The sequence below is a fragment of the Carassius auratus genome, chromosome 43, assembly GCF_003368295.1.
Source record: "Carassius auratus strain Wakin chromosome 43, ASM336829v1, whole genome shotgun sequence".
NCBI classification, from domain to species: Eukaryota; Metazoa; Chordata; class Actinopteri; order Cypriniformes; family Cyprinidae; genus Carassius; species Carassius auratus.
The window spans coordinates 16698504-16721574 of NC_039285.1; the positions used below are offsets into that span (position 1 = coordinate 16698504).

The window sequence follows — 23071 nt, forward strand, 5'->3', positions numbered from 1 at the left end:
TTCACATCAAAAGCAATAATAAGCTGCATGTTTAAAACTTTTACATAATAACTTTGGTTATTAATAATAATACTAATACTAATATAACAAAATGTAATGCATTTATTTATATGTGTGTGTTAAGAGGAATGTCTCACTTGCAGAAGACATATGCAATTAGAGCAGTTTTAAATTAACATGGGGTTGTAATTACGGTCAGAGTTTCAAAATCCTTCATTGCATGAATGAAGATTAAATTTAAAGTCAATTTAAAGCTATTTATATATTTATAAAAAATAAATAAATAAAAATAAATAAAAAACACAGCAAATCACCAACAAATCAGACCTACTCTGAGATCATTCTAGGGTTAAATACAGATTTAAAATAATAACAAGAAATACAAACCCGATTCCAAAAAATATTGGTACACTGTACAAATTGTGAAGAAAAACAGAATGCAATGATGTGGAAGTTTCAAATTTCACTAGTTTATTCAGAATACAACATAGATGACATCAAATGTTTAAACTGAGAAAATGAATTTTTTAAGGGAAAAATAAGTTGATTTTAAATTTCATGGCATCAACACATTTCAAAAAAGTTGGGACAAGGCCATGTTTACCACTGTGTTGCATTCTCTCTTCTTTTTATAAGTGTGCAAACGTCTGGGGACTGAGAAGACAAGTTGCTCAAGTTTAGGAATAGGAATGTTGTCCCATTCTTGTCTAATGCAGGCTTCTAGTTGCTCAGCTGTCTTAGGTCTTCTTTGTCGCATCTTCCTCTATATGATGCACCAAATGTTCATTCTGCAGTCTGGCCATTTCAGTACCTGGATCCTTCTTCTACACAGCCATGAATTATTAATTAATTAGTAATTAATGCAGTATGTGTCTGGCATTGTCATGTTACCACTGTCATGTTATCATTGTCATGTTGGAAAATGCAAGGTATTCCCTGAAAGAGACAACGTCTGGATGGGAGCATATGTTGTTCTAGAACTTCTATATACCTTTCAGCATTGATGGTGCCTTTCTAGATGTGTAAGCTGCCCATGCCACATGCACTCATGCAACCCCATACCATACGGAGATGCAGGTTCTGAACGGAGAGCTGATAAAAACGTGGTTTGTCCTTGGCCTCTTTAGTTTTATAATTAGAAGAGAAAACTTCTGCGCTTCTGGATGATGTTTAGATATGGCTTCTTTTTTTGACCTATAGAGTTTTAGCCAGCAAAGGTGAATGGCACGGTGGATTGTGTTCACCAACAATGTTTTCTAGAAGTATTCCTGAGCCCATGTTGTGATTTCCATTACAGTAGCTTTCCTGTATGTGATGCAGTGCCATCTAAGGGCCCAAAGATCATGGGCATCCAGTATGGTTTTCTGGCCTTGACCCTTACGCACAGAGATTCTTCCAGATTCGCTGAATCTTTGGATGATATTATGCACTGTAGATGATGATAACTTCAAACTCTTTGCAATTTTTCTCTGAGAAACTCCTTTCTGATATTGCTCCACTATTCTTCACTGCAGTATTGGGGGAATTGGTGATCCTTTGCCCATCTTGACTTCTGAGAGACACTGGCACTCTGAAAGGCTCTTTTTATACTCAATTATGTTTTCAAATGACCTAATAATTAGCAAATTGGTCCTCCAGCTGTTCCTTATATGTGCATTTAACTTTTCAGGCCTCTTATTGCTACCTGGCCCAACTTTTTTGGAATGTGTAGCTCTCATGAAACCCAAAATGAGACAATATTTGGCATTATATTTCAAAATGTCTCACTTTCAACATTTGATATGTTCTATATATTCTATTTTGAATAAAATATAAGTTTATGAGATTTGTAAATCATAACATTCCTCTTTTACTCACAATTTGTACACTGTCCCAGCTTTTTTGGAAACAGGTTTGTAGTTTAATAGCTATTATACTGTTTTTGAAATAAAATACTTGCATATCTATGGCAGGAAACACTGGAATCTAACAATGCCTTGTTTTTTTTTTTTTTTTTTTTTTTTATTTTAAATAAAGCATATAAATAAACGTAAATAGAAAATAAAACACTTATTGAATAAGCATGTGTCCTATTCTCTGTACTAATCTCCTGAGTCACTGCAATTTATGAAATAAATAAGTTAAATCTGTATGTGGGTGTGTGAAAAATAAATAAATGCAAATGTTTAAATCATTCAGTGTTCAGATGATCCCTGTTAGTAATTGTTAACATTTTCATAAATAACAGTCATTTAATTACACATTTTTACTCAGCGAATGTAAATGTTACTGATTGCTATTACATTTATTTTGTAATAACACTGCTCTTGATTTAGATGATTGTTAACATTGTATGTGGTCTGTGTCGGTCTCTCTCTTGTTCTCTTTTCTGGTTGTTCGTTTATCCTCTTCCCAGCTGAACTGCAGCAGGCCTCCGACTGTGAAGCTGAAACAAATTTTTTCTGTGCTTGTGTGCGGCAACTCGGCTGGAATTAGGAGGGATTTGTAAACATTAGCCAAAGAACAACACGGACATGTTTGAGTGCCTTAAGAGCACTGCACTACAGAGTGAGTGTGGGTTGTCCTGCGCAAGAGCATTCATGGATGTGGAGTGTGAGGTTGATGAAAGGTCCATCTGAGGAGAGACAGACTGTCAAATACTAGCAGTAGAGTCTTCTTAAGAGAGAAGATATGAGATGAATTGTGCTAATAATGACTTACAGACACACACAAGCGCGCACATGGAAATCAGCAGTGAGGGAAAAGTACGCTCCCTATCTCAGGGGAGTACATTTAAAAAGCCATTTTCACATGCACACAATAGATCTACTCAGGTTCCAAGCACCCAATGTGACTAAAATTGGTTTTGGTGAGTAAATCGAATTTTACTGGACAGTTTATGATAACTTTTTAGGACAAACCAATATTTACTTTAGCATTAGCATTATAAAAAAAAATATATATAATAATTATAAAAAAAAATAATAATAAATTGGGGCAGTTCATGAAGGTACTTTTTGTGTCTATTTGTTAATGAGCCATTTATGGACACATCAGTGTTTTTAGTAAAAAAATGACCCTAAGATTTGCACAACTGCAAAAAGTTGTATACAATCTTTTCGGTTTTTATTTGAATTTCATTATTATATCTGAAAATAAATAGGAGTTGACTTTGATAGTATGGTTTCTGTTGTTTAATATCAATGTTACAGTAATGTGCCAAACATGAGAGTTCCCTGTATAGTTTACCGCATTATTTGGAAGAGATCAGACCAATCTGTTGACATCAGCATCCACAGATAATATCCTGAATAACTGGCTATTGGTATCGACAAATAAATATAGTATCATGTTCATAGCTAGTATATACTGTATATATTGCTCTATGTGACTATATGTAAGTGAATAAAACATAATAGTTGCCAATTTAATTTAGTATGTAGTTGTCCCTGTGATCGGTATAATGGAATATGTATGATTCAGCAAATGGCAGATGTGTTGTAAAATCTTATAGCATCAGGCACATATAATTTCCCCTAACACTTTTTGTTGCACAGAGGCTGGATCAATTTACAGTACTGCTGGACTGGGGTGTGTTTCTCATTAAACTTGCTGCTTAACCACCATAGTACAATGCATCATTGAATTAATTAATTAGCTAGATGCATCTGTTTCCCAAAACTGCAGTAACATGATCACATCTCTTTTAATTGGACTATGTTGGATCTACAATATAGGACTGTTTTAATGATGTCACGCTTAGGTGGTGGAGTAATAACTTCTGCTAATTAATCGATTTAAGAGCAATTTTTGTCAGATTATTTAACCATGTTTATGTAGTACTGTATGTCAACAAGTATTTGCATAAGCTATACATTTGGTTAATTCAGTCAGTATTACACAACATAATGTTCTGAAATGCTCCTGTAACTACTTCACTATTTTGAAGCCAGATGTTTGTTTGGTTTTTGATGTTTGATTCTTTGCAGCTTCTCTCTTCCATCATTCCCATTTTAGAACATTACGACTATTCAAATGGTGTGCTGTTTGTAGACACATTAAAATATATAGATTGAAAGGTATATACAGTATTTAAATGGAATGAAAAATATAGAATGTACTTGCAGGTTGAGTGTGAACCAGCTTCAGGTTAAGGCTAAAAGTAGCCTATTTTATTACACCTTCCACTACGCATACATCATACGCTCGACCCTTGTCGTGAACACGGCTGCTTGAGCTGGGGATTACAGTTTATACATTTTTAAAAATCAATATTATTCTTACACTAACATATTGTTTCCCTTAAGAATGCCTTTTTTTGACACCCCAGAGCCATGTGAAGTAGTTTTATAATGAATTGGTTAATGAATGGATGCAGTTTTTTGGCTTCAAAAACAGGGGCACCATTCACAGCCATTATACAGCTTGGAAGAGCCCATTTTAAATATAACTGTGATTGTGTTTGTCGGAAAAGGAATGTCAGATACACCTAGGATGCCCTGAGGGTGAGTAAATCATGTGCTAATTTTCATTTGAACTATCACTTTTAGCACTCTCAAAAAAAAGTTTTACGCACTGAAGCTGTCTACACTGTAAAATAAATATTGTACCTACACTATATGTACATCTGACCTCTACAGTGTAGAAATTCATCAGCAAAAAAAAAAAAAACAATTAATCTGTACTTCTCTGATTGGCCATTGCATTCGTAAGCTCAACAGAATTGTGTGTGATTGGTTATAATGCACAACGCTGTAGAAATATGTAAAAAAGAAGTATGATGCAACATGAGAAGATCTAAATTGAATGATAATAATCGATTTAATTGTGACTTACTTTTTAGTCAGCTAACCAATCACAGTAGAGGAGGGGTAAACTAATACCACACCATCCAACTGTCACACCCTGCTTCACATTTAACTTGTTGGCATCTCCAGCACACCACTGGCTAAAACAGGACACTCACAGTGAAGAGTCTGATCTTACAACATGTAAGAACTGAACCGTAAAAAGTCAAGTCAGCTCTGGCCCTTTTTGTAGATTGCTTCTGTGTTGTTGTTTTTTATTCAAGTGTAACGTTTATGTGAATCCCAAGGTACTGGATCAGACATTTTCATGTCGCAGCAATAAATAAAGAAGGAGAGTTTGTCCTTTTTCCACCTTAAGTTGATTACTAGTGTCTTGTTTTATTTTATTTTTTTTGTTTTGTTTTTCAGCATTAATTTTCAAATGATATGCTTCACACCACTCGACAAAGCTGATGACCTGTTTCTTTTATTCCTGTCACAGCAGACGGCCCTAAAAATCAATCGTCTTAAAGGGATAGTTCACCCAGAAATTAAAAATAGATTTTTATCTGCTTATCTGTACAGTAGGTGACTTTGTTTCTTCAGTAGAATACAAACTGAGATATTTTGCTCAAACCGTTTATCAGTCTATCAGTCCTAAAATGTAAGTGGATGGGAATCACGGCTAAAACATGCAAAAAAAAAAACAACAAAAAACAACAAAACAAACACAAACAAAACCAAATTAAACCCAGTGGTTTCTGACAATACACTGATGAGTAAACACACAAAACGGTCAGACTGTACAAAAAACAGAACAGTATTTATATAGTTTTTTTTTTTTTTTTTTTTACCTCTGATTCAAGCAATCTCCGAACTGTTAGAACCCTCCTGAGCACTTACTGTTGTGCACATGATGCGTCTTCTTCTTGCTTTATGGCGCATCACAAACTTAAAGCAAGAAGAAGAAGCCTCCTTATGCGCCTGCTTGAGAACATAAATAGGAGAACAGGCCAAGGAAAGTTTGAACAGTTGAACGTTAAGTGAATCAGAGGTAAACAAATGATAATAATACTGTTCAGATCTTGTTTTTCTTTTTTATATGTTTTAGTCGTAATTCCAATCCACTTACATTATAAAACTGACAGACTGCAATCGTTTCAGTTAAAAATCTTGGTTTGTGTTCTACTGAAGAAACAAGTCACCTACATCTTGGATGCCCTGAGGGGTAAGCAGATAAACATCAAATTTTCATTTTTGGGTGAACTATCCCTTTAAAGAACTGGTTTAAGCCTCCTCTCTGTTATTTCCTAAGGTGTTTGAAGCAAATGATCTCACTTCTATCACTCCAAACATCTCTCTAACTATTAAATAGTCCAAATGTTAACATGTACAAGCTCTGAAAGTGATTTAAAAGGGATAGTTAAAAAAAAAAACTAAAAAAAAAAACAGTTATTTAATAACTGTGGTATTGTTCTAAAGCTGTACAATCACACAACATGATAATGGGAATGAATGATGGCATTTAAGCTTTGAAGACAATTAAAAAGTGTTATAAATCATGCGACTTGCCATATTGAGAGCATACGGTAAAGTTTGGAAATACACACTCAGATGGAATTGTTTTCCAGCAAAAATGTATATGTAAGGCTTTGTCAAAAAAAGAAATAATAATAATAATAATAATAATAATAATAAAATATTCAAAAAGTTAACTTTCATAAATTGATAAAATTTTGCGTAATTAAGTACAAGATAAGTAGTAATTATATATATATTTATATATATTTTTTTATCGGTTCCCAGTGATGAACAAGACAAAGGGAAGTGAGTTGTTTTGAAATTCCGAGGGCGTGCAAACAGTTGCATTTTTCATACTGCGTACCACATGTAAATGTCCCATTTTGTGGGCAGGTTTTTAGTATGCACTATTGTGCTCCCGTTAAAGCCTGCCTCCTCAATTACACCATCTGACTTTGTGACCCAAACGGAGCACATGAGAGCAATTAAAGAGAAGAGATGGTATCAGAATTTACACTGGTTGCATGACTCCAAAACCACACTCCATAGTGAGGCTAACCAACATACACAGAGAACAAGCCAATAAAAGTCTGGAGTGAAGGACCCTGTCTTTCTCTGCAAACATAAGCCCTGACCTGCTCATGGGGAATAACTTCTGATGGGTCTTTATAACTGAATCCCTCCAGTAATGGCTTTTCAGAAGGGTGACAGCAAGGCTAACCTATAATTAAACACAGAAAGAGCATTCTTTTGGCTAGTAAACCATTACTATGAAATGAGAGATTGAGAGAGAGAGCTAAAACATTATATATTACCCCTCTGTCTTTTACCAACACATACACATACCAATCATTTAACAGCAAAGAGCCACTGAGCCTTGTAAACACTAGTTATGTCTGGCCTAAAAAACTCGAGGCAGACACACTGACTCCATACACCCCACTGTTAACTTTTCTTCTTCTTGAAAAAACACAACCACAGTTTGTGACATATAAATGCAAAATGCACAATTGCCCTGGAACAGGAAAACAGTATTAGGACAAGCAGTGTTACAGAATATAATTAGCATGTATGTATACTGTATCATCCAATAAAGCCGGTGCCAGCACAGGACTGAAGAGGGGCTGCCTCCAGTAATAAAAGGGGGGCATAATGTAATGCAAAGTATACATTATACAGTTCTTCTTCTTTTTTTTTTTCATCATTAAAATCCCAACACTGAGCTGATGACGGTCGCTAGAAAGAACCACACAGCATCACACATACTGTAGAAGGATTTGTTATTCTTTACAGTATCTGGTGATCTGGTGGAGGTCACCCTTTCCCAGCCGCAACAGCTGCTGCTATAGCAGACAGAAGAAAGGACACAAATGACTAATTAAGACCGTTGATTAGAGCAATTATAGTGGCACTGCAGGGCTTACCCTACTACTTCAACACACACTCACACACACAGAGGGAAAGAGAGAGGGAAAGTACATGGGATGTAGGCACACACTCTGGATGATAAAACCTATGGGTGAAAAGGACTGAGAAATATTGCTGAGAGACTGAACGAACCCTGTAATGCAGCGGTTCTCAATTCCAGTCCTTTGCATATTTTGCATGTCTCTCTTTGTTAAAACACATGATTTCAGATAATCAGCTAATTAGAAATGAGCTCCGTGCATGAACTGTGTTCCTATTGATGTGGTCCCTACACAGTGTTCATTGCTCCCTGCTCTCCCGGCTCTCTGGTCCCTACACCCTGAGCAGGGGAAATCTATTAAAGATTACCACACTTCAGAACATTAATTCACAGCTTTGCGCTCCGCAACGTCTTCATATAACCTCTGTAAATACGTAAATACAATTCAAATTCACGTATTGCACACTTCAACACTTTGAATGGAACATATATGTTCGCTTCAAACTGCAATCATGGCGGAATATCCGGTGATGTTTACTTTGCAGGGCACTTATACGTTCGAATAGAACAAACGTCTGAAGCCATAAGAGAAACGTACAATATGTGCAGAGCAAGGAGGCACAAGAACTGGAATTGAGAACACCTGCTGTAATGAATCAAACCACAGGACTTTTGGAGAGGCAATGCTCACTTACAATACAGACTAAAATGATAAATGATAAAACAGATGTATAATAACATTATGAAGCAAAAACAATTCCTATCTTCCTTTTTATTGTGTCTCACTTATTTTGTGGTTATGGTTATGTTCTTAAGTATTATGTGGTTACTGTATTATGGCAGACACACTGTAGGATTTATAACCTGATAAAAAAAAAACTATAGTTTTCTAAACATTAGAGATACATTTTGATTACTTCATCAGCTGTGATTTCATGTATTGAGGTGTGTGCTTTACAGAATGCAGTAACTTTTAATTATATGTAATTTTATATATATATATATTTATACATACATATATATATATATATATATACACATATATATATTTGGTGTAATGAAATTTGTTTATGTTGTTTAAGGTTAAAAAACACATTATTTTCCACATAATATACATTATTGCTTCCCCTCTATGCCCTGCATTCTGAAACGCATCGTTTTTTTACAAAGCTCATCGGTCTGAAAAGCGAGGTGTGGTCTGATTGGCCAGCTATCCAGTGTGTTGTGATTTACCAAATGTTTCAACCATCGAACAGAAATGTTACGCCCCTCAACGTATACTGTTATGGCGTGTCCTGGTCAGAACACCAGCATGACATGAGAAAATCAATAAAACCCATTACAAACAAGGCCGTTGTTGCATCCAATGGGGACATAATTACTGATTATAACGATTCAAAGAAAGCCGATCTGGAGATCCACAGTACTAAGTTGATGTATTTCCTCAGCGATGAGCACGGATCAGCTCTAGGCATGACAAATCGGATACTGTACTCTTTTGGAAGGCCACACAAAGTAGTTTCACTTTTAAAATAAAACACACAGATTCTCCATGACAGCGAAAATAAAAGGTATGCCTTCTTTTTTTGTGTGAACACTTGGGCGCCATTTTGAAAATTTTCCCACACAGTGACAGAGAGATGTGGGGGTGTGTTTACACTTTCTATTTTAGGGGGGCATGGAAAAGTCTTAACTTTTATTCACAATATCACTTTGGATTTGTAACTTTAGTCTTTGCAACTTTACAGATCTTCTTTATGCACAGAGAGCTTGTAACACTCCAAAGAGAAAGGAAAATTTGATCCCTTAAACTTTCATTGTTTAAACTGATTTAATAAATAAATAAATATATATAAACTTTACATGAATGTATAGAAGTGGCTGCTTATAATAAACCAATGCAATCTTACCTGATGCTAATTTTAAAATGGCCAGTGTTAGCAGTTTCTTCATTTTGACTTTCACTATTATAACATCATTATTATATTGTATAGTAATAACAGTTCTTATAAATTATCTAAATTATTACATGGCATGGAGATGCTCTGTTACAGTGTTTGTACACTAATCCAGTTACTGCCCTTTAAAACACAAAGCCTGCGTATTATATATGCTCACATATGAATCACTGAGCAATAGAGACTGTGATGTGAGGGGCCATTACCTGCTGGTAGTTATTAAAAATAGATATGTTTGTGCTGGAAACATTAAATGTGGGCTGTAAGTAAGGTGCACTTAGGCAAAAGACAGTAGATGAAAGCCATTTATGAGATTTGACGCATTGCCATCAGGCTGTATGAATGAATGTGAGATACTGTATTCCTGCAGCTCTGGGGTTTCTTTTGGCACGAGATGCAAATGAACAGAAAACTGCAGTGGGTCTCTTTCTCTCTCTCTCTCTCTCTCTCTCTCTCTCTTTCTATCTCTCTCTTTGCCTGCCTCCCTTGTTAGGTAAAACAGATGGTGCTTAATTCAATAACAACACATTCCTCTATGTTATCCCTATTCACAATTTTATAAAATGTGATTTACATGTTAATCATAGTGTAAACAAGCTTGTGTCAAAACTAATGAATTCATTTCGAAAAATGTGCAGGTTTTCTCATCTGCAGACTGCACTTTAACCATGGAAAGTTATGAAATGACATTTTCAACAGAAAAATCTCACTTTGCTTTGCTGGCTCACCATAATCAGCAATTTTTCTTTCTTTCTTTTTTCACAACATTTCTGAATCTTCTTTTTTTTTTTTTTTTTTTTTTTTGGACTGTCATTGATATAATCAGATGAACAATTCATCTTTTCACAAGCCACTGAAATGAGAATAGTTAGACAGTATTGGGTAAAACTACATTAAATTAATAATAATAATAAAAAAAAAAAAAAACATTTCAAGATTATTAAAAAGTCTAATAATAAATTAAAAGTATATATATTTTTATTCAGCTATTTTATTTAAATTTTTATTTTTTTTGCAGATTTTCTATGGTCATCATTGGCAACCTATAAATATCAGGAAATTTTAACATTACAACTATAGGGTTTTTATTTCTTTATTTCCATAGAATCTAAAACATTGTCTACTTCTGCTGAATTCAAATAATATTTTGTGGTCTACAAATGTATTTTTGTGAGTGCAGTCTCTGTGATAATTCAGGCCCTGGAAAATGCTTCTTTACGTTCAGAAAATTATTATTTCATTTTTTATTTTTTTTTATTTTCACATTTAGTAACATTTTGTGTCCCACTTTGGTCTAATGATATCAGAATTAATTTGTCCTTTACGTAAAATGGTCAACTGATTGTTGCCGCTGTTGTGTTTCCTGTAAAAAGTGTTGAGGTCAGTGTGTTGCAAAGTATCTCATGAGTGATTTTTTTCTCATCAGCTATTGTCTTTTATACAGTGCAGTAATGACAAGCAGTTGGACTTTATGGATATTAATAAGTCATGGAAATTGAGAGTATTTGAGAGTATCATTTTCTGTACATCTGTCCAAATGTACCTCCGAATAATGAGTTTGTGAAATGAATTAAACTATCTAAAAGTTGGTAGACCACAGCTCTATAACACATGCCACAGAGCGCCTGTCTAACCCACTGCTGAAGGTTCATGATTACATCTCTCTAATTGGTGTCCCATTACCCTGCAGGCAGACAGGTTCTGGAGAAATCTACAATGACCTCACATTTCAACTTTTGGCTGGAAATAGTCTTGACCTTAAAAAGAGCACAATTATTACCCAAACAAAATGCACGTAAGGATACTGTAGAGAACAATAGTCGATATTGTACTAAAACAGCAATTACGAAGAGCTAGTTTAAATAGACACACTGAATAATACTAACAAGCAAATGATGGAAGTAGAGAGGCAGAGAAAGAGGGTTGACCGCGGGCAGTGCTTGGGGGAAATGGAGACAAAACTTCTCCTTGCATACATTTTACTAAATTCTGCTCATCAGCACGTTGGGTGAGATCAAATGCATGTTAAGTTGTTAAGTTTTTATTATTATTATGTTTGTAATAATATTTTTTCTATAATAATAACTGTTATATTAATGAACATTAAAAAAATGATTATTTGTACTGTACATATTTGTATACTGATATTTGTATGTATTTTTAATCATAGCCATTTAAAATATATAGAGAAAGGAAAAGGTTGATAGGCACACATACTTTCCCCTCATTATGCATACTGGTCAGTAAAAAACAAAAACAAAACTGAGTCTAATGTAAATGTTACACTTTATATCAATCAGTCAATACATACAAATAAAAGTAAACATACAAAACTTGTGAAAGTTACTGACCCTGTCCTTACTACAATATTAGGATAATGTATGTATCTCTTCGGTTTTATTTCCTTGACACAATTTATTTATTTTTACTCACATTTGATGTTTAAACCCTGAAGGAGGGCATGGAGACCAAGGGCCTTAGGATTACCTGGGAGTCAGCCGGCCCAAACTCTATGAAACATCAACTGAAAATGCATACAGGTCCCCTACCTTCTTTATGGAGGCCAGTGCAAGCTGGATTCTCTGAAGCTGAAGCTAGAACTAATGGCCTCAAGCTTAAATGGGAGTATCTCAATTACACAGCTAAAGACACAATTTCAAATTCAAAATGTACTTCGCTGTATTAAAGAAAAGTCACTTTACTCTCTGTCTCTCTTGAGTCCAGTTACCTTTAGAAAAGGAAGTAAGGCTGTGCTACACAACACACAAACAGATCAGAAGCTAAAGGTCAGAGGCGGTTAGCTAAAAATAGACTCAGGTTAAAGACATTATCCAAAGCATCATACTGTACTCTGGACTGACTGTACACAGATATCCATATTTTTAACCTTAAAGCCCAAATACAGTGTCTGCTGCCTGCACAGCTAAAAATAGACCATCAGCCTCTGTCTCCGGTTTCAATTGCATGGAGCAGGTGGCTGGAAGATCGGGCGGATACAGCAAGTCTGGGTCATCTTGTCCTGCTAGGACACAGAGTGACCCTGGACCAGCATTGAAGTGGATGGGTTTTTTATTAATGTATCACACTTGGAGTATTTGGACAACAATGACTGAGCATCAATAAATAAATGAATAAATACATACATTTTATGAATTTTAGATCTTTGTTAACATTTAATATTAATTATGTGATTGGATACAGTAGCATACTGGATGTTCTGTTTTAGTTTTTATGAGATTTGAGAAATCTTGAGAAAAAAGTATAAAAGTGAAGTAGCCTGGTGCACACATCTCAAAACCATTGAAATGTAGATCTTGTATTGATATTATTATTATTATTATTATTATTTATAATGTATGCATGTGTACGTTCATATAACCTTTAACCCAGCGTTGGTACCTTTTTCACAGGCAACAATTACATTTACAAAAATCTTGGTACTAATATCACAACATATAATCAAAAGTGCACCTTTTTATTTCAAACATTTCAGCATTTCTGTCTGAACCTTCTTTCTTCTCTTCTTCTTCTACTTCTTCTTTTCCCATGAGCAATGAAATTAAAATGAAACGTGCAAGAGAATCGGACTGCAGCATGTTTCTAGATTTAGTTCCAGTCACAGTCTCAATATAATATTGAATTGAATTAGCATGTATTGAAAATGACATATCATTTTGGAATATCATATTGATAGTTGGTGAAACCCAACCTTTCATCAAATACATTTAGTTAGTTAAATTCATATTTACACAAGTACCCCAAATATAGTAATTATCAGAGCTGTTACACTGAAAGTCAGGGGTGTTGAAAAATACAGAAGTGTGGTGGGTGTGATATATGGTGTTTTTGGCACCATCGTTGGTAGATGACACTTTATCAGCGAGACTGACCAGTATCAACCGCCAGTCACGCCTCGTTTAGCCCTCCCTACAGCCGATGTCAGACTCACAACACCTCAACACGAGTATGGGTGTGTGTGTGTGTGTGTGTTTGCTCACACTGTCCTCTCAGGAATTTGGTCATTTTCTCCTACCTCAGCAGTAACTGTGTCCTTTTGTCCCCCCACTGGTGTCTGAACTATTGCCACATGCAATGGAGGAGTCAGGCCAGCCCATGGGACATATTTTCTTCAATACACACCAAAGTGTGTATCTGTTTATATAATCTAAAAACAGCTTGTCAAGTTACAATCACCTTGACACATTGTGCTGTTGAACCTGTTTATTAAAGTCAAAATTAAAATTATCTGACAGCACTCTTATAAAAAATGTTATAAAAAAAAGAGGTTCCTTTAAAAGTTATTTTTGGAATCATCAATGCTATTAAAGAACCTTTATTTTACATTAAGCGTGTTATCACGATCACCAGCTGGAGTGCCCTTGATAACCAATAGAGGGCATTCCATCCCATACCTCTGTCACTGTCAGGCTATTATGTCCACACGAAGCAAGAACTTTCCCTATCCAATCATTTTTTTCACTCGTCTCAAGAAATAACTGTGTCTACACGAAACCACAAAACTGACACAAAACGATGCAGTATACATGCCAGACCAGTATGTGGCGCTGTAATTCTGCCAAAGAGATACACTAAAAACAGAGAAGAAGACTTTGACTATGCACATGATCCTTGCTTGAGTGAAGTGTGAGTGAGTGAAGTGACATTCAGCCAAGTATGGTGACCCATACTCAGAATTTGTGCTCTGCATTTAACCCATCCGAAATGCACACACACAGAGCAGTGAACACAAACACACACACTGTGAGCACACACCCGGAGCAGTGGGCAGCCATTTATGCTGCAGCGCCCGGGGAGCAGTTGGGGGTTCGATGCCTTGCTCAAGGGTATTGAAGGTGGAGAGAGAACTGTACATGCACTCCCCCCACCCACAATTCCGTCCGGCCCGAGACTAGAACCCACAACCCTTCGATTGGGAGTCCAACCCTCTAACCATTAAGCCACGACTTCCCACTTGAGGTATACAAACCAACATGGAACAATGCATTTATTAATCTGTGTTAATGTTAATTAATAAAAAGAAAATCTTTCAGTGTTTGTCCATGTTTTTATTTCTGTTACGTGACATAGTAGTGTCTGACTAGGGGCGAGACGTGGGCTGATGTCATCGTTTGAGAAAATATATGGATTCGCTGTCCAGATGAAAAAGCGAGGGTGTTTTTAAAAAAAAATAAAAAATCCACTCTGGGTTTAAAACGTAATATATATCTGTTTCACTGTCCCAGAGCGCTGGATCCATGTGGATGAATCGCCATATACGAATTGTATGCATATACAGCAAAACTCGAAATCCTTTGCCCGGACTCATCAGCACACATTGTTTGCACCTGTGTCTCGTTAACCCTGTCTGCTCACCCTATATAAGCCTGGTTCATTTTGTCCTTCATTGCTAAGCTTTGCTTGTCTCATCTGCATTTCTAGCCTAGTGTCCCAGTTATCTGGTGTCTTGGTTACTGGTTTGTTTATCCTGACTGTTTTTGGATTTCGCTTTAAGTTTTTTTTTTTTTTTTTTTGCCCTTTTGCTTTTGTTTGGACTGATTGCCTGTGTTATGACCTTTGCCTGTTTTGGACTTTGATTGTGACTTATCCCTTCAGTAACACTGCATCCTCAACCTCTGTGTCTACGTGCAGTTCATAACAATACTTAATTTATATTCTCAGGCATAAATTATTGTGAATGTGTCATCTGTGTATGTTAATTAAAATATTCATCATTTTAATCTTTCATCACAATGCTATATATATATATATATATATATATATATATATATATATATATATATATATATATATTGATAGATATATATATATATATATATATATATATATATATATATATATATATATATATATATATATATATATTGATAGATAGATATATATATTGATATATATATATATATATATATATATATATATATATATATATATATATATATATATATATATACATATTTTTTTTACCTGTAAACAAATGTTGCTTTTTCATCTGTCTGGATATCACTAACAGCGCCAAGCCTGTTCCAACTCCATTCAAGAATGTGTCCACTGTCCAAATCATGTCATTTTTGATTGACAAACGTCATTATCAATTCCTAAACCAGTGTTGTACTACTCAAGATTATTTTTATTGATCTGGGTCTTGTCATAGACTTGGGAGCATTTGGACTTTGGACTAACACAGTGGGATTTCAACAACATTCTTAACCACGAGTCGTGTGCAAAAAAAATAAAATAAAAATATAGATATATTTTCCATGCTAAAGTCAAGCATCATTCTCTTTTCCTATTGACACTTAGCTTACATGGGAAAGCTACTGATTGTTCACTTATGTTTTCTTGTAGAAATTAATAAAGCCAAAAATGACCTTTACTAGAGGAACATACTGGTCTCAGTCCTAAGTCCTTTGTCAAAACCATTTAAAGTGTTGCTTTTTCAGCAAGTATAATGAAATGGAATGACTGGTCCAAAACCAATGTTTGTGTAACATCCTATATACTAATGCCTTCATTGTGTCCGTTTCTGATGACATGATAACCCACAATTATGTGAGTGTGATAACAGACGTGGTCTATGTAAGACACCTACTGTATCATCATGTGTTTCACTCCTGTGTTCTCTGTTTCCTGTCATTCCTATGTGTTTATCCAGCCCATTTCCTCAGCCGTCTCTAAAGGGCACCTAATTCACAGCCGCTCTGATGGCTGTTGAAAACAACAGCACTTTAAGCACTTCATTGAACGCTGATTTGTCCTTGTCATCTCTGACAGCGCCGTCTCATTTCTCCCAGGCAAAGTTAAGTGAGGCTGGAGCCAGGCCAGCCCTGATCCTGTGCTCTGCTTAAGTACAGTGGGGATGGTAACACAGAGCATTATGGGAAGGGTGGCATGGCATTAACATATCCTCCTCAATATGCAGATTAGTATGAAAGAGATGGAGGACAATGGGTATCATAGGTTAATTTACCTGAAAGTGGAAACATGAGACTCTTTTGTGCTGTACAATTTATTTGAGCATCCAGACTATTCCAACAAAGAAAACTGGCTCAACCATTGAGTGTTTAGGAAACAGGTATTAATAATAATAATAATAATAAATGAATAAATAAATAAATAACACATTAACATTTAAAATAAATAAATACTGAAGCGATTTAATCACAAGCAGTTTTGTGTTATAGTGAAATTATGTTTGAGGCAAAGTGACACCAACAACTGAAGCAAAACCACTGTTCAGTAGTCCTTAATAATAATAATAATAATAATAATAATAATAATAATAATAATAATAATAATATATCCTTCAATCTTTGACATAATTCACAATATCTGACATCAGCAAAGTGATATAGTTAATTAAAATTTTAGTGCTCATAGAATTCTTAACAACTATTTTTGTTTGTTTATTTGACCTTTTTGAAATTTTTGTTGAATGTATTGGTAAAAAAGGAGACAGGAAACGCTGCATAAGACACCCACATATATAAGCACCACTGCACACCACAATAGTGTGTTTATGTATAGTCTATTTAGAGTATGTTTAAATATGACTCAACCATTCAGATTAGGCCTAAAACTATCCTTACATTCTCTCTCTCTCTCTCTCTCTCTCTCTCTCTCTCTCTCTCTATATATATATATATATAAACCCAGCATACAGATCAAGATCAAGAACAAGATCTCTGACTCTTAGTTTTGTTCTAGAAGGTAAATGGCCTTTGAATCAATCATGGTCAGTCGGGCCGCAGTGAATATGGAAAACTTTGGTCACTAAAAGCCCTTTTATGATTCAGCAATGTTCTGCACAACCACCTTAATCCCTGACAGCTCAGAGAGCAGCCTCTACCCAAGAGCGAGGTGCATGAGGTGCTCCAGTGAGATGTCATTGGTGTAGTCCTACAAGAGTACACACTGAGCCTGGAGAAAGATGGATTGTGCTTCAACTGGGCTTTTAGAAATTCATCACGCCAGCACTGAGAGATTGGCCTATGGGAAGGTGAATTTACACTAGCTTTTAGTCGGGTGTAAAGTAAAAATAAAAAAATAATAATAATAATAAAATAAAAAGTATGTCGTACAGCAGTTTAGGAACCACCAGCCTTGAAATACACTTTTTTTTTCCACCATTCTATTTAGTTATTATATGCTTTAGCATTAGTCTTCCATAATGGATTCCCATACCGTACCTATGTTGTGTACTGTAGTATGTCAGAGATACAGGTGCAATTATTTTACCTCACTTATCAAGGTCAGGCTTAGAGAACTCATAGTCACAGATGGAGGAACTTTCTGGAAGACCTGACAAAGAGAGAGAAAGAAAAGAGATGTCATAATACACCACAAACTAAATGGAAATTGTGATCTCACCATGACTTAACACATTGCTTATAGAGTCTTTGTGGAGAGTTTGTACTATAAGCTGAAATAATCATATATTCTGTAATAATTTTGTCAAAAATTAACAGCCAGATACATAAAAACTGCAAGTTGTTCATATCTATCTATCTATCTATCTATCTATCTATCTATCTATCTATCTATCTATCTATCTATCTATCTATCTATCTATCTATCTATCTATCTATCTATCTATCTATCTATCTATCTATCTATCTATCTATTGTGTAAGTGCATAGTCACTGACATGCATTGTATGCCATTCCACTACAGTATAATGTGTTCATTACACTCCAAATTCAGATTTTGTCAGTCATGGAGGGCCATAAGATGTTGAAGATGAACTGAATTTCAGAGATTATTTATTTATTTATTTATTGCCTAAATATCGTAATTACCGATCTGAGAAAAATATGTAAAAATAATTATTATGTTGTCTCTAGATAAAATTAATCACAATGACCAGCATCAAAAACATATTTTTCCTATCAAGATACTTTACCGAATACTGACAGACAAATATTAGAGCATTCATATTAAAAGCTTAGCACTTTTTAGGTACACCGCAAATATAAATGTAAAAAATTGCTCAAGTGTGTAAAAAAAAAAAAAAAGCGCATTATTGACTGATGATTTTATCACCCAGAAAATGCCTGGGAAATGCTTCTCTAAATGAATATTTCGGAGGATTTGTTTGACATGCTATACACATTTAACTGTAAAATATTTTTTTTTATTCAATTGCACGTCAATGCCCAAATGAAAGATTAAGTACATACTCTGAATCCAAAACTTTTCTCACTTGCTCTCTGTACCATACATGCATCATCTTCATTTTTATTGCATCTGTGCATCGCTGGAAAACCCCAATACTCTGACACACAGTTTCAAAGTGTGTGCACATCTTTCCGAAAGTTCTTTCAAGTTCTTCCTGCGTCACTCACAAGCCAAAAGACTTCCAAAACTGCTCTATCTATCTATCTATCTATCTATCTATCTATCTATCTATCTATCTATCTATCTATCTATCTATCTATCTATCTATCTATCTATCTATCTATCTCTATCTATCTATAATGACGTAATGTACATTAAGTGTACATGAAATAACATGTAAACTAAATACTTAAAAAGCTTCAGTACAGCCTACAATGTACATGGATACTGATGACTGTGTAATTGCATCAAGTCAACTATTTAAAATAATGCAAAATTGGTGGGCGAATTTGTTGAGCAAGCTGTAAGTTGTTAACTGATTAAAAGTGAAAATGGATGAAAGGTAGCCGGGGTACCATAGGAAGAGTGTTATGTCTGTATGTTTGTATGCGTTTGACTTAAAGACTGGCACAGGAAATGAATAAGGTCTCCCCTGAGGGTAAACATCTCTGTAATGAATGTACGAGTGTTTCTACGTCTCGTTCACTGACCACCACGCATTCTCCGTTCACACATACACACTGAAATACACCTTCGCTAAAGCCTGAATTTGCTCTTACAGAGTCTCAGTAAGAGTAGAACATTTATTGATTCAATTTAATGATTTTTATCTTCACACATTAAATAATGATGAAAAAAAAAAAAAATAAGAATAAATAAAAGTATTTCCAAAATGAGGATAATAACAGCTCAGTTGTAACAGCAAGACTGTGAGTCACATAAAGTGTAATGTTTTAGGACAACATTAATAAATTTCAGATTAAAGAAAGCAGAATGTCGAGTTGCAATTTGTGCTTTCCATAATTTCTTCAGTGCAAACAAAGTTTAAGGAGATGTTTAGGGTTTTGCCAACTCAAAGTAATAAAATTGAACTGTTTTCTCTTAGCGCACATAAGAGAGAGATTTGTAATAAACTGCAGTTTACGCTTACATGCTAAAAGCCCAGTCTGGACATAACTGCAGTCATACAGATTCATGATTTATATTTTTTTACACAGCTCAAGTCCCCTTTCTGAGTGATCAGTCACTGGGAAAATAATTTCAACTATCCCGTTATACTCTTTCGCCCGCTCTCTTGTTCTCTCCTCCACACCTCTTGTTTCAGGAGAGGTGGATGACAAAGCCGCCTCTTTCACATGGAGGAAAGGCGGACAATTAGTAATTAAAGAGCAAGTCTCAGAACAAACGGACCACTGATAATCTCGATAAAGATTAAATTATATTTTACTTAACCTTTCTTAGTGTGCAGCTTTGCTGTATGTCTGGGTTTTCTAAGAATTTGATTTAAGATATTTTTTAATGAGGCTTTGTGCACTATTACTTTCCTTATATCAGTGGTCAGATGGCACATGTCTAACAGTGGAAAAAGTCTTGCACACATACAGGATGTGAGTGTTTACTCTGACCGTCAAAAAACCTGTTCACTACAGTGGTTCTAAACTGATTTGCCTCAGAATTTCACATTATAACACTAAAGGTAAATTGTTTATCAAAGGTAAAAAAGGAAAAGAAAAGAAAAATTACATAAAATCAAACAATCTACATTTTTTGATATAAATATCTAATGCTTAAGCCCAGAAATATGTCAAATTATTCATATAAAAAGATAAATAGGAAAATTTATATTTTTTGTAAGAACGAACCAAGTTTGTGAATGTGGACTGATTTTGCGCAGTATTTCAAAGTGTTTTTTTTTTTTTTTTCAATTATTATTATTATTTTTAATACATATTTATTTATTTTACCATTTGCATTTATCACAGACTTTTCCCTGCTGTCCGCTGTACTATAAAAACAGACCTACGACTCACTGGTTAAGAAGCACTATACACATACTCATGTACCCGGGCTCATACAACTGTTCGCTCTTATAAAAATGCATGTCTCGGGCGGATGCATACATGCTGTTCATTGATAACTGCAACTATTTACATTTGCAGTTAAATGACTCGATTTTTGCAATTCCAGACCCACACAAACAGCTTTTCCAGAAGTTACAGGAACTGTTCTGTGCAACACAGCAGGAACACCCTGTTAAAAGGAATAGCTTTTGTCAAGAAATACACAAATTTCTCTTGTAGCCACTAAATAAAGGCTACAAAGGTGACACCTACGGTGGCGCTTTAACTTCAGTCTAAACATAAAGCAAAGTCTATCGCATAGAGATGTTGTCGAACTTTGGAATGTTCCAGCGTTGTCTGCCATAAAATGCTTTATTTAAACTGTAGCAAACATTGTGAGCTATTGCCTGCAGCTCTGTGGTCCTGTGGTCTTTTCCAGATAATATTTGTACATTTATGAGATAGTGTTTGTAGTAATATTGCCATACATCTTGAGAATATTAGCGATCTGTGTTGTTAACAAATGGTTGTCCTTTGAGCCAAACAACTATATGATAAGAGAGATTGTTATTTAGTTTCATTTTGAATCTTGTGCCAGACAGTCTGTTTTTTGAGACGCCATGCATGTTTTGCAAAATGCATGCACTGGACTAATTAAATCTAACAAAACTTATTTTTTATTCAACTAATGATTGTTAAAAAATAAATAAATAAATAAATAAAAACATACGTAATAAAACTTAACAAACATAACATCACAAACAACATCCAGAGAAAGCAGACTTTAAGTGGCCCAAATAACATTTTATTGCATATCATATAATTGTATGAAATTAAAATAAGCATATATGAACATCACATATGGTTAGTGAGTAAAATAATTTTGCACAGCAAAATATATATGAAAAAAAACAACAGTTTTAAAAAATTTATTGATGAACTGTATATCCTGTTTTTATACAAGCAGGGTATCAATCCCTGACCATAAATCAATGTCCAGACATTTTAATATCAATTACTACATTATCGCCATGTAATGAATTTATTAATAACAAAGAAAGAAAGAAAGAAAGAAAGAAAGAAAAAAAAAAGAAAGAAAAAAAGAAAGAAAGAAAGAAAACAGTCCTGCTTGACAATATATATCTAAATAAGATTATATGCTTTAGTTTTCAGCAAAGCCATGATGGGTGCCTGTTAAATTAGCGTTCTAGATAGATTCCAATATGTGATCTATAATTTGCTACAAGTTTATTGCAACTCAATTCCAAATAGGTCAGATTTCATCTCAGATATATATATATTTACGTTTTATTTTTATTTTTTTTTATTTTTTTCTGAATGCATGATGTTGAATTCTGCTTAAATACTTTGGTTTTAAAATACAGTAAATGGCAGGCTACAACTGGAACTACAACTATCAAACTGTTGTTTTCATTGCAAGTACATGCTGCAAAAAAAAGCTCAAATTACACATGATAAAAATCCAGCTGTATGCAAACTTGGAGCCTTCCCAAAACGTCAAACAAAATGATCAGGCATTATCTAAAATCTAAGTCACCTTCTCCGTGTCAACCTGTGGCATGGGCTACCTCTAACTGTTCTTCTATGATGCAAAAAATAAAAAAAATAAACAAATATGTAGTTCATTCCAGAGTTATCAAAATGCAAAGATTTGACATTAAATGCACAAACCACGTTTAACAACAACACTGTTTAAGTCCCAGAGGGAGAATTCCTTTTGGAAACAAGGTCCTTGTTCTCTCCCTCGCAACACTACTTCCAGTTGGCTCTCAACAGAGAATTAACTGCATGGAAACCGTATGGATCAACTTTTTCATTGGGAGGATGATGCATGATGCTCCTTTCACTTTTTTAGTCCGTACTCCAAAAAAGTGATCGGGAAATGAAAGAAATGTATGAATACCATGCGGAGCAGAAGTTCTTTTCCAAGTAGAAGTTCATTTTCAAAAGCATAAAAAAAAAACAGAGGAGGAATAAAGAAAGAACAAAAAGACCATACATGTCCAGCATGCAGGCACTTTAACAATGTCTCTTTATATAGTTCTCATGTAAAGTCACAAAACTGCAAGCGGAAGGCATGGGATGGTAATGGGGGAAGAATCCTTCGGCTTTGGCAAAAGCAATATATATACATATGAAAAATATCAAACTTTTATATTTGGCAAGAAAAAAAAACTGAATGAAGGTCAATATCATGAGTGTATA

The 23071-nt window shown here is 34.7% G+C and overlaps 1 protein-coding gene across 3 annotated transcripts in view; it reads right to left on the minus strand.

The window, feature by feature from the left end:
- mafa (MAF bZIP transcription factor a) overlaps positions 1-23071 on the minus strand; it is a 111956-nt gene that overhangs the window by 87034 nt on the left and 1851 nt on the right. The window contains exons 2-3 of one of the 3 annotated variants that reach the window (XM_026231249.1): positions 17907-17969; positions 2103-2614 (exon numbers count right to left, since the gene is read on the minus strand). In XM_026231249.1, the coding sequence (XP_026087034.1) occupies positions 17942-17969 (28 nt within the window). In that variant the 3' untranslated portion in view covers positions 2103-2614; positions 17907-17941. Of the gene's footprint in view, positions 1-2102; positions 2615-17906; positions 17970-21635; positions 22975-23071 lie in introns of those variants that run through there. The other 2 variants (XM_026231248.1, XM_026231247.1) reach the window with 2 other exon arrangements.